Source organism: Rhineura floridana, chromosome 14, assembly GCF_030035675.1.
Source record: "Rhineura floridana isolate rRhiFlo1 chromosome 14, rRhiFlo1.hap2, whole genome shotgun sequence".
NCBI classification, from domain to species: domain Eukaryota; kingdom Metazoa; phylum Chordata; class Lepidosauria; order Squamata; family Rhineuridae; genus Rhineura; species Rhineura floridana.
Window position 1 is genome coordinate 24381394 of NC_084493.1, and position 13186 is coordinate 24394579.

The following is a 13186-nucleotide window of genomic DNA, read 5'->3' on the forward strand; positions in this document are numbered from 1 at the left end:
GTGGCAGCAGCTCTCCAAGACCTTAGTACAAACAGGTCTTTCTAGGACCTCCTGCCTGAGATTCTTTTGATTGGAGACCCCAGGAACCTTTTGCATCCAAAGCATGTGCTCTGTCACTGAGGTGCATTCCTTTATAACACAATCCTGTGCCTGTCCCAAGACATTCAATGGAATTTACTCCTATAATGGGGCTAAGATCACAGCCTTAAGGGGGGGGGGGAAGGCCTCTTGAGCCCAAGTTCGCATCTGACATCTGGAAGCCCACAGGGTCCCACCCCTGATGTAGTCTCTAAAATCATGCAGCAGCGAGCACTGCTCCAAGCTCTTCCACCCAGCAGCTTCTCTCGGACATTAGAAACGTTATCACATTCACCTGCCCTGTGCTATTCTCTTTTCTCTCCCCACCCCCATTTTGAGGTCTTGAATGTCCTGACTGCTTCTACTTACTCAGGCAAGGGTCTTTATTAGGCCTTTCGAAAATGCATTTGTACAATCATCTTTAATCTAAGGGAAAAAATACACCAGCCATCTTCTCAAGGCCTGCTTTCTGCAGTGCCTTCTTTACTTAGACAACTTTAACTCATTGCATTTGACTCTAACAACTGGTGGATTTACTCCAGCAGGAAAATTTGGGGTGACTGTCCCCATCTGATACAACCCCACTCATTTCATTAGTAGATTTCGTTTAATTATTAGCCCTAACTAGAGCTGTAAAATACAGAATACAGTACAGGGTTTAGAAGGAATACTGGCTCTTGTGGGGTGGGGGTGTGTCTCTACTTGTAGACTGTCTGTGTATCACAGGCCTCCTCATGCAGGCTAATTTGGGTGCAAAATGATTTTCATAAAAGGGTCCAGCAGGGTCTTTTCATCCCCCATCTACATAAATGATAAGAACTGGTTAATTTGGACGTCAAATGCTAAACTTACAGTGCCACAGTTTAGCAGTCAAAATCCATCTGAAACATTTCCTATATGTGAAGTCAGTATCTCAATTTTTGTTTCTGGATTCAAGATTCAGATTCTGGTCCAGAACTCTTTAATAACAACACACATCTCCCATCAGACCCCTAACCTCTGATTCCTTTCATTTGCAAGTAATACTTCAACTTTTGAATGTTCTCAACATTAATTTTTTTGCACTTGTTTTTGAATCATTTTGCAGGAGACCACAGCCGTTTGGCACCCTTCTAGAGTACGGACTTGTTCTTTCTAGGCTGGATGCAAAAAAAAAGTTGTGATAGGCCCCTTCGCTAAAATATACTGGGCTCTGAATGAGCGAGCATGAATATTCACGTGGGTGGTGGTGTAAAATTAAACCAGAGATTGAAAGTAGCAAGTACACTTTTTCTTCCTATGTAAACAAGAAGAGAATCTAAGCCACGATTTTAAACTGGGTTGAAGGTAGATCAGCAGGGCTCCCCCCACCCGACAGAAGCCCTAGAGTTGTACTTGTGCGAGGGTACTGCCAAGCATGGGGAGCTTATGGCCCTGTAGAGGTTGTGGGACCAACTCCCATCAGCCCCAGCCAGAATAGCCAATAGTTGTTATTATTATTTATTTATTTGATGATTAGAGAGTTAGAGATGATGGGAGTTGTAATCCAGCAACATCTGGAGGCTGCAGGTTCTCCCACCACTAGGCTATACCTCTCCTCAGCACTAAAATTCTTAGCAACGCTTGAATGCATTGACATACCCTAGGATTCATCTTTCAATGAACCCTTGCCCAAGAGAAGGGTGGAAGCAGGAGTAGCTTATAGCTGTTGGATTGTTCACTTTAGCAATTGGCACATGTCATAATTTTGAAAAACTATTTGAAAAGCTACACTGGAGTTGTTGTTTTTTAAGATCTTAAATGATGATCTACCCTTAAGGTCCCTGCCCTTCCCTGTTGGTGTAAAAAGTCAAGCATGAATTGTATTCTAAGATTATGTCACCACCATACAAGATATCATACTATACTGCTCAAAGGAGGTAACACTTTGTGCTATGGAATTCAAAGCAGGTTAAAAGCACTAGTAGGCATAGCAGAAGACGGTGCTTAATGCAAACCCATTTGTTTTCCTATCCCCTTAATGGTATATGGGTCACCTCTTCCCCTCCCCACCCAACTGTATGAGAGTGCCAGTTTGACAATCTTATCTAGTCAGTTCCCAGCAGGCAACAAAAAGTTAAATCTACACCTAACATTAATACTGCAGTTGGGAAAGACCATCAGTTTTTCCTGGTTGTCAACAAGGGTCTGCCCTGACTCTGAATAGGCTACAAACTACTGCCAGGAAAAGTATATACTGGCTACATTTGGATTGGAATGAGCCTGGCTTTCCTTCCGATCACACACACTATCTCTAGTGTGACAGGAGGAGGCGTTTGGAAGCTTTTGCTGCTGATTTCCATTACTAGTTTTTAATGCCATGCCTCAACTCCAAACTGGTCTCTCTTCAATGATGGTTTGTTTGAAACAAGCCAACCTCATTTTCGAAACACCACCGTGAGCTTGTTTCAAACAAAGCCTAGTGAAGATTAACCACAGTTTGTCTGGTTCTGATGCCACACTGGGGTCAAAACTGAAAACAAAAGCAAAAGGTTCTGGTCTCAAAGCAGTGCTGGTGTGGGGGAGGCTCAGCTAATCCTCATCATGATAAACCATAGTTTATTGTGACATCCAAATGCAGCCAGTGGGTGGAACTGCTTGGAGTTTTCCACATGGTGGTGGTGGGAAGATGCCATTGAAGGAAAGCAGGAGGTGAAAAGCCAGTCCGAGAGGCCAGAGCAAAGGCCCTGCCTCTGGAGTTTATGAACAGAACTGCATTGTTCGCTTAATTAAACAACAACTTCCCATTTCTACTCTCACCTGGGCAAGGATAAAAGTCCAGCAACTATTTAGCCTCTAAAAATCAACAATGCCAGTGGTTGTATTCACCTAAGTCCTGCTCAGAGTACACCTATTGAAACTAATTAGCTTAAGTTAGTCATGTCTACCTGAGTAGAACTAGCATGGAATACCACCCTAAGCTTGCTAAAAGATGCTGCTACAGGCCCCCACTTGTGTTCCCTGGGCAGAGGACTCTAAGCCTGGGAAGTTGCTAGATGCCAGCTCCCAACAGGCCCATCCCATACGGCCAATGCTAAGGAAAAATGGGAGTTGCAAGCCAGCATTTCAAGTGCACACACATTTGCCACCCTGCTGCAGGCAAATGGAACTACTTCTAGATTTAAGGACTAGCCTTCAGTCCCTCAAGGAGTAAACCAGGTGTGGGGAACCTGTGGCCCACTGGATATCGCTGAACGACAGCTCCCATCAGCCCCAGCAAGCACGGCCAAAGGCCAGTGATGATGAGAGTTGTATTTCAGTAACATCTGGAGGGCCACAGGTTTCCCCGCCGTTGCATTACAGTCACAGCAAACTTTGCTAGCAAAGTACCAAAGGAAGTGACAAGAAATAGCCAAATAAAGAATAAAAACAAGCCTCTATTTGTTCTGGCTCCTCTGGCATCTGCTAGGATCTGAGGCAAGGCAGAGAAAAGCTTTGCCCAGCCCCTAGAGTGAGAGCATTCCTGAGAATGCATTGGCTTAGAGAAAATGTCACAAGCGGAGGAGTTTCAAAAAACAGCACTAAGACATTGTTCCACTGTCTTTCCGCATGCGGTAGGGGCTAGAGATATGCCTCGTTGACTACACTGCAGCTGTCAGTTCCATTAGTTATGTAATATTTTTCAGTTTAAGGTATGTAGACCGATAACCCACAAAAGCAGCAAGATCTAGTCCAGGGGCAGGGAACCTGTGGCCTTCCAGGTGTGGCTGGACTCCAGCTCTCTTCAGCCCCAGCTAGTATGGCCAGGGATCCAGGATGGTGGGAACTATAGTCCACCAACATCCAGAGGGCCACATATTCCCATTTGTGGTCTGGTTGCAAGAAAAGGAGGTATTCCAGATGCAGCTCAGATTGCAGCATCGGGAGAAATCAACACCGGTGTTTTCCCCCTCCAATTATACCAGGGCTGGGGAAACCTGTGGCCCTTCAGATGTTTCTGGACTACAACATTCATCATCCCCAACCATTGGCCATGCTGGCTGGGGGGCAGATGGGAGCTGGCATCCAGCAACATCTGGAGGGCCACAGATTCCCCAGTACTGGATTGTACAGTGGAGATGGTACAATTTTTAAAAATGACAGGGCTACCAGAGAGTTCCCAACCCTGCGTTTTACAACAACCATTAAAATGAACAGTAGGATTAGCTCAGGCCAAAGTCAAGGAGGATGGGGAACGGTGGCCCCATCATATAGGGGTGAGCCCCAAATGCTTTGGGCTTTTGACACAGTGGTTTGATGGATGGGATAACTGGCTGTGTGGAGGGTGCAGACCAGTTTCTGTCTGAGTCTCGGCAAGGGGAAAAAGAGCTACGTGTCCCATGTTATAAGAGACAGCAGGCTCGAAAAAGCAGCATCCCATCAGCTGCAGACAGGTGCAAAGAGACGCTCTCGTTGGCAGAGATGAAGAGCACGGCTCCTCGGCGGAGGGCCATTTCAGACACGGCCGCAGTAGAGGTACCGACAGCAGTTCCTTGGACCACCAACAGGATGCTAGCCGAGTCGATGGCCGAAACAAGGTACAGCTTCATGGAGGAAGGAATCTGCAATAAAAAGAAGAGGTGCTGCTCAATAGAGGAGGTGAGGTAGGTAGGTAGGGCCTGGGTGTTTAACTGCCTGTATCATCGAGTACAGCCACATCTGCACTATGCATTTAAAGCAGTATCATACCACTTTAAGCAGTCATCGCTTCCCCCAAAGCATCCTGAGAACTGTAGTCTGTTAAGGGTGCAGAGAGTTGTTACGAGACCCCAATTCCCCTCACAGAGCTATAATTTCCAGAGTGGTTTATCAATCCATCTTCCCAGGGAATTCTGGGAATTGTAGCTCTATCAGGGGAATAGAGGTCTCATAACAACTCTCAGCCCCCTTAAACTACACTTCCCAAGATTCTTTGGGAGGGAGTCAAGACTGTTTAAAGTGGTATGAAATTGCTTTAAATGTATAGTGCACACATCGCATAGGAAACCACAGACACGTCTAGGACAAAGCTAGAGACAATGTAAGAGTCTTCCAAAGTATTTAATAGTGGAGTTGTGTCAATTTCCAGAAGATCAAGCCAAACAGATTTCAGCAACTGTGCTAAAGGTAAGGAAGGACAGATCATTCTCTTTCTAATCCATGTCAATTTCGCACACATTCCCTCCATAAATCAACCACATTTCCATCTTAATGTCCATTTTAAAAAAGCTCCACAAAAAATATTTATTTAAATACACATTTCATCACAAAATACATATTTAAATATCTCAGGGTACTTATTGCAATATATGTATTTCTAAATGTATTTTATCCTAATAGGTGCATTTTGGTACACATTTTTGTTGTAAACTATCACTAACGTTTAGAATAGTGTGAAAATTGGAGGACTAATTACATTCTGATCTGCACAATAGTTCAGGAAGTATGGATCAAGTACAGGCATACCCCGCTTAACATCGCTTCACTTAATGTCGCCTCGCTATAACATACATGCTCCATACGCCACCATACCCCACTTAACGTAGGCGTGCTTTGCAATTACGGACACTTAATGGCATGATGCCACTGCCATCTAGTGGCGATTGCCGTGCAGTACATGCATAGATAATTGCTTCACTTTAAGTACATTTTCACTTTACATACACTCTCTGGTCCCATTGCGTATGTTAAAGCAGGGTGTGCCTGTATGTTTCCATTGGAATTTACAGACACTGAATTCCTCAAGCATCCTTAATTGAAGGCACCGGATTACATCACTGAAGAAGGATTAAAAACATAGCTGTGTGTCCTTGCTCAAACCTTCCCACACTCTGTGCTCACAGACCCACACAAGTGCTCACATCTATACACCTCAAATCCGCTTTCGTAAATTCTGTCTCCAAGGTTAAGGCTTTCAGAACATTTGCGATGTTTTGGGAAGGGACTGAAGCTTGTGAAATGACACATTCATAACTTTAAACAAGACCCAAAGATCCTGCTGATTTTTTGTTGCTGAATTGCATCAGTAACATAGGTGAATAGGCTTTGGAGCTATGCAAGATTCTTGCCTGCTCAGGGAGAATTGCACAATTTGTAAGCTTACTACACCAAAGGTTCAGATGCTACCGTATCTTATTGACCTGTTTCAGCTTCTATCTGCAACCAGCACAAAACCCACATAACTGAAGAAGGCTTCCCAACAGCTGACTCTGGAACTCCTTCAAAGTGTATTTCCTAGGGCTGAGTTACTCCCACTTGTGCGCAGCCACATTCTAAGCAATATCTGTAACATTTTATTGTGCATTGTAGCATCTTCTCCACTCTGTTGTGAAATTCACTGGGAGACGTTGGGCCAGTTCTCTCTCTCTCAGCCTAAACTACCTTGCCAAGACTATTTTGATGATAAGGGAGTGAGGGGCAGGGGAGAGGACAGAAAACCACATATGTCACCCTGAGTCCCTTGGAGGAAGGATGGCATTAAACTGGAATAAATAAATAAGGTTTGGGAGTGTGCAGAGATGGGGAAGAAATTTGTTACTGCTAAGTCACACTTTGCCAAACAAACAGGCAAGCGTCCTTTGAAATCCAGAGTTCTCCAAATTTTGCAATACAGTTCTTGCACCAAAAATGCATACATTTGGGTACAATGCACACGAAAGTGTACGTTAGTGAAATTAATCTACAAAAGTACATTATATTTGGGGAAGTTGTGGGCAAAGAAACATACTAAGAAACATACTGGTGGGCTTTAAAAAAAATAAAATTGCAAACCGATATGGAAACAGGAGAAATGGAATCTAAGATTGAAAAACATGGGAAACCAAAGTTGACAGATTCATCCCCTAAGCTGGGTGGTAAGCATTTGAATAATGTTACCGAAACCAAGTAGAATCTCATCGCATGGAAGTGATTTGCAGCAGCCTTTGTTGGGGAGGTGAAAAACGTAAGAAACTCACCTCTATCCTCATGACGGAGAAGTCTGGAACAGGTGGGTCGTAGAGATAGATGCAAGGATCCAGGCGGCTCTGGACAGGGGTCAAGAGCTTGGAGCTGCTAGGAGCCGGGGTGTAGTTCAGCATTTCGCACAGGGTGAGAACGTCAATGAACTTGGGAGTCAGGCCGGCCCGTACCGTGTTGTCGGAGCACGCCATGCACTCAATGCAGTCTGTGGCATGGAAAAAAAAAGAGAGAACAGCTGCCCATTAGAATGTGTGGATGTTGATCCCAATGACAAGCAAGGCTGTCTTTGGGAACATGTCCCCCTCCCCAAAAAAACCCTTCCCTCCACTATTTATTTATTTATTTATTTTGTATCCCACCCTTCCTCCCAGCAGGAGCCCAGGGCGGCATAGCCCTTTGTCTTAAATTAAGAATTAAAGGATTTTAGACTTGGAAAAGACTTCAGAGAAGAACTAGTGTGGCGCCGCGATCTTGCAACTGCGGCAGGGATGGGGAACCTGGTACATCTCCCATCATCCTTGGCCCTTGGAGAACGGCTGTAGCTCAGTGGGTAGAGCATCTGCCTGGCATGCAGACAGTCCCTGCTTCAACTCCTGGGATCTCCAAGTAGGCCTGGGACAAACCCCTGCCTGAAATCCTGGAGAGCCACTGCTCATCAGTGTAGACAATACTGAGCTAGATGGACCAATGGTCTGACTTGGTGTAAGGAAGCTTCCTATGTCCCATGCCTACTGGGCGTTGGAGGGCAACATCGTCTGGACGGCAGCAGGTTCAACTACCCTTCAACTGCTGCTTAAGCAAAGGAAAGCCCACCTCTTCCCGAGGCAAGACATCCTGCTGTCTGAACAACTCTCGCCGTTGGAAAGTTTCATCTAAAGATTTGCCAGAATCTGTTTCTCTTCCGTAGTTTAGTGGTACAGCATCCGCCTTGCATGCAGAAAGTCCCAGATTCAATCCCCGCAGGTAGGGCTGGAAGAGAACCCTGCCTGAAAACCTAGAGAGCCTCTGCCAGTCAGTGTAGACAGTACTGGGCTAGATGGACCAATGGGTCTGATTCAGAATAAGGCAGCTCCCGTTGTTCTACATTTCTAGGTGCCATTTCCGTCTGTTGGTTCTACCATTGCCCTCCGGAGCAATAGAGAACAAGTCTGCTTCATCTTCTGTGTGACAGCGTTTTAGATATTTAGACACAGCTACCCCACCTCCCCTTCTCCTCTACTTCTCCAGGCTCCATATACCCAGAGCTTCCAACTTTTCCGCACAGAACTTGGTTTCAAGACCCTTCATCATCCTGGCCTCCTGTTGTGTCTCCCTCAGAGGACTTAATGGAGGATGAAGGGGAATGGGAGAATTCAGACCCAGGGGAAGGGATGAGCAAAGAGGCAGCTCAAGACCCTTCGCCCTTAGACAACAAGCAGGATTCTGCTGAAGCCCTCCTGTCCGATTCAGGGAGCGACCAGGAAGCTACTCTGACCCCAGCAGAGAGGAGATGCCAAAGGGTGCTGGAACAGAGAAGGCAGTGAGCCCATTTAAGAACTACAAGTTCTCGAAAGAGGGCAGGTTGATTGCAAACACCTGGCCTCAGACACTGAACGTAAAAGGCCGTGAGTGGCTTAGGCTCTTGTTGGAAACAACATCAGACCTCCGTGCCAGCTCATGGCCAGGCCTGCTCATGTTCCCGTGTCTTCGACTCTGCCCTACTGATTGGATCTCCGATACCTGGATTTTGGACTCCCAAAGACTCATCTGTTCTACACTCACTCGGCTCTTCCCATCTGGTATTCAGCTTTCTGTAGTGCTGACCTTTCCACCTCAACTCAAGCCTGACAGATTTACATCCCGGCTGCTGGGCATTATCTGCTATTACTTTCCTGCAGCTATGAATTATTTCAACATGGTCAGCAGAGACTGACACCTCGCTCCTCTGATTGTCTCTCCAGTTTACTAACGTGCTTCTTAAAATATAGAAGTAAACACAGCAGTCCAGGCAATGGCAGCTGGCAGCATGTCAGTGGAATCCACTCTGGGTTTTAGTCCAAACTGTCCTTGGACAGCTCCTTGAAAGTTCAGACTAAAACCCAGAGTGCATTCTGCTGACACGGAACCACCAGCCACCACAGACTGCCCACGAGTGGGAGCCTCTCTCTAGGTCACAACCTTTACTAGCCCTATTCCACTCCCTCTTCAAGTGCTTTTGCCTGGCTGGAATGTGCCTTTTCAACAATGCCTCTCACTTGTCAGGATAGAGAAGTTTGTATATACAAACCTCTGACTTTTGCATGGCTGCAACCTAGCCTACTGTACAAAGGTCAACTCGTGGCCCCACCCACCTCCAGCATGTGGCACCCAGAAGGATGCCCATGAAGGAATGTGGCCCTCTGGCTGAAACAGGTTCCCCACCCCTGCCATTGATCATGGAATTCAAGCAAAGCAGTCTCCAGTGTGTAGTAGTTATCAGGAGAGAGACTAAACCCAAGATTGGCGAAGTGCCTGGGAAGTTGCATCAAGGGTGGATCCGGCTGAAGTCGATTTTATTCCCATTCGGAAACTCACCTCCATAGAGATAGGCATGAGGCTCGTTGGCACCCAGGAACATGCACTCCCCTGGCTGCAGCTTCATCAGGTTCAAGAAATAGATGGCGAAGCAGCCGATGTCTCCAGGGTACTGGGAGTGAAGCCGGAGAAGGAGCTCTCCGCAGCTGGCTGAAGTATCTTTCCCTGTGTCTGCTGTGGAATACGATACATGTTGAGAAAGTCTGGTGAGCAGCAGCCTCTGGGTGTCATATTTCATCTTACAATGGGGACCCTAACCAAGGGGTGGGGAGCCTCATACCCCAGCAGAACAGATGCAGCCTCCAGACCATTCTATCTGGCCCTCAGAACTCTCCCCAGAACATAGCCCTCACTGGCCCTGCTTTGCACGGAGAATGCTTTTCCCTGGCTGGACTGTGTCACTGAACTCTGATCATATAACCTGCTTGCCTGGATGGAGGTTACAGAGGAGTGTGTGAGTCTGTGGTACAAAGGTAACATTTACATTTCTTGCTCTACCCAGCACTGGCATGTGGCCCTTGGAAAGTTGCCCAGAAGGGAATGCTGAAAAAGGTTCCCTGCCCCTGTCCAAACCCCTGATACAGACTCTATGAAACAATGGTGGCAGGTGGCTCCATGTCTGTGGAATCCGCTCTGGGTTTTAGTCCAAACTTTCAAGGAGCTGCTTGAAAATTCAGACTAAAACCCGGAGTGGATTCCACTGCCCACTGGCATGGAGCCACCACTGCCACAAAACCACGCACAACACAAAACATCCAGGCTTCAGTCTATACCAGGGATGATGGAGCCTGTGGCCCTCCAGATGTTGCTGCCTCCCATCTCCCATTGGCCCTATCCAGCACAGCCAAGGATGTTCAGAGTTGTAGTCTCAACAACATCTGGAGAGCTACAGCTTCCCCAGCCCTTCACTATGCCAGTAGAGTCTAAGAGTCTTGCACAAAACCAACCTTCTTGAGAAATCCGCTTCACCAGCATGTTAAGCTGGTCCACAAAGACCTTCTTCTCACTCTTCATCATCCTGGTGAAGCAGACACGCAGCGCGGCTGAGACGCCCCGGGGGTCATCACCCACGCTGCGCTCCAGCTGTTCCGCCGCCACGTTCCCAATTAGGGCCCGGAATTCAGGGACATCTGCAGGAAGCCAGAAACACATCAGCAGTCGCCAGTGTCAGAATGCATACCTGGAAGTCTGTAGCCATGTACATTTACTCTGTCTAACAGGGATGGAGAATCTGCATCCCTTCAATGGTTGCTGGACTCCAAATCCCATCAGCCTCAGCCAGTGTGACTAATGGCCAGGAATGATGGAGTTGTAATCCAGCAACATCTGAAGGACCACAGATTCCTCGTGCCTGCCATACAACTCCTTCAGGCGAATATCTGGAATGGCATTCACAATAAGCCTTCCACTGCCCAATTAAATGTTATTCCAAGGTCCACATCGCAGCAGAGCAGAGGAAGGATCCACAGCATACATGTGTGTGTGTCCCTTCCTTGCATCCCAGAGGTCCTTCTTAGGTCTTGTCTACACCAAACATATTTCAAGCCCACTTACTGTTACGACTCTCAAAATAAATTCTGCAAGTATAGTCCTAGGAAACAATTCAGAAAACATACAAAAAGTCTCAGCAGCCTTATAAGACTATGTTTCCCAGAGGATTTGGGAAAAATCTGCGACTAAACTGATTTGAAGAAGTTTTCAAAGTCATAGGCTGCATTTGGACAACACAATAAACTATGGTTTATCATCTTGGGAATAAACCTAGCCGCCCTCCAGAATGACGCTCTGTTTCCTGTGGCATGGCTGTGAGGCTTTTGCTTCTGTTTTCAGTTAATCGCAGCCCCTCACATCAGGTGAATCCAAGTAGTTGTGTGGTTAACCTTACTATGGTTTGCTTGAAAACAGACAAATCTAAATTATGATTAATGAAACTAGGTTGTTTCAATATACCACTGTTAAGATTAATCAAGGTTTAGGGTTCAGATGTAATGGTAAGCTGGTTGATTCAAATTGGAAGCAAAACCTTCTGGACCCTTCTAGCAGCTGTATCAAGGAGGAGGGAAGGAAGTGTGTGAACCTCTGGGGAGGCTACCCTTGTTCCCATCACAATAAACTGTGGTTCCAGGAAATTATTCCATCACCAGTTGGGACCACTGAGTCCTTGTATCTTACTGTGATTGGTACTTGGACGATACTTATTTCTTTTCCCACTTCGCAGTCCCATTGCATGCTTACTCTGGAGGAAAGCCACAATCTCTTCAACAGGGCGGAAGCCACACATGCCCTCAAAGGGGGTTAGGGCGATTGCCATCTCTGGCTTGTGGTTGACATCTGGATAGTGCTCTGGATGTTGGGCATGAAGCTTCTCTGCCAGTTCCTTTAGGGGGGAAAGGGGGGAGAAGTGTTAAAACCCTAGGTTCAATGCAAGCATCACAGCTGGGCTGCCATGTCTTTTATGGTCCACAGAGCCCTCAAGGGATTATGCAATGCACACCAAGGTGGGCTAATAAATAAAGGATGGTTAGAGAAACAAAAGCAAGCAGAAAGAAGCCCAGAAGGATCTGAAGTTATCCATTAGCAAGAAGCTTTGAGTTGAATCCAAAAGGTTCCCTTTGCTCTTTGGTGGAAGGCCCTCTGTTGGAAAAAGAGAACCTTTGGATCCAGCCTTTTAATATTAACAAACGGAACATACTATGACCTGCCTCACTTGCGTAACATTCTAATCTTTGGCTTCAGCCTCTGATGCACCATCTGCTCCTAGACCTAGCAAAGTCCACCATGGTTTGCCCTTCCTTTTCACTCCACTCTTATTTCCCAATACCTCCCTGCCCGGGATCTTTGCTCCTCCAGCTCCACCACCTACCATAGTCTGAAGGTCTCCTACCCTCTTAAAAGACTGCCCATTCTCCCTTGCTGAACCTTAGGCCTGGAGCTTCTGCCCTAGGACACCCATGTGATGCTTTTACTTTCTTCAAATCCCTCCTCAAAACTCACCTTTTCCATGAAGCCTTTGGCACCACCCTGGAATCCCCATGCCTCAGGCGGACAAGACTTAATGAGATCTGCATTGCTTTTTACTAGATTCCCACCAACCAGAGCCTGGTGCAAAAGAGTGTTTGAGAGGGGCAGGGAAGGAGCCCATGACCTACTTGCACCCCAAGCATCCTACATGCATCTGCAGGTCATCTCACCTGAATGACTACAGATCAGGGATTTGAATGCACAACTCCAAAACTGGAGCCGTGGTTAAAGGCAACCAATTCATGGTCCAATTTTACAAGTGAGGAACACGGAGGCAGTGATTAGCACAGGGCAGCCATGACAGAGAATTTTAAATTTTTACTTGCTATTGTTAAAGTACTGGGAGTCAGAAGCCCTTGCTGTTCCACAGCAAGTCACCCAGAGATTTATCTGGAGAACTTAACCTAGTTTCTGTTTCTTGTGTGACAGACGGGGGAAACCCTTGCATCCGTTTTAGTTTTGATCCGATTCGGTTCTATTTGGATGTATTGGGTTGCATTCATCCAAGTCCTACTCAGAGTAGACCCACTGAAATTAATGAACCAACCTTAGTCATGTCTGTTAGCTTCAATGGGTCTACTCCAAGTAGGACTAGCAT

General features: G+C 46.4%; 1 protein-coding gene across 2 annotated transcripts in view; it reads right to left on the reverse strand.

The window, feature by feature from the left end:
- Positions 1-443: 443 nt before the first annotated feature.
- MPI (mannose phosphate isomerase) overlaps positions 444-13186 on the reverse strand; it is a 28338-nt gene continuing 15595 nt past the window's right edge. For both annotated transcript variants that reach the window (XM_061595977.1, XM_061595978.1), the window contains 5 exons: positions 11803-11944; positions 10515-10697; positions 9568-9741; positions 7011-7219; positions 444-4637 (listed from right to left, as the gene is read on the reverse strand). In XM_061595977.1, coding sequence (XP_061451961.1) covers positions 4419-4637; positions 7011-7219; positions 9568-9741; positions 10515-10697; positions 11803-11944 — 927 coding nt within the window. In that variant the 3' untranslated portion in view covers positions 444-4418. The remainder of the gene's footprint in view (positions 4638-7010; positions 7220-9567; positions 9742-10514; positions 10698-11802; positions 11945-13186) is intronic.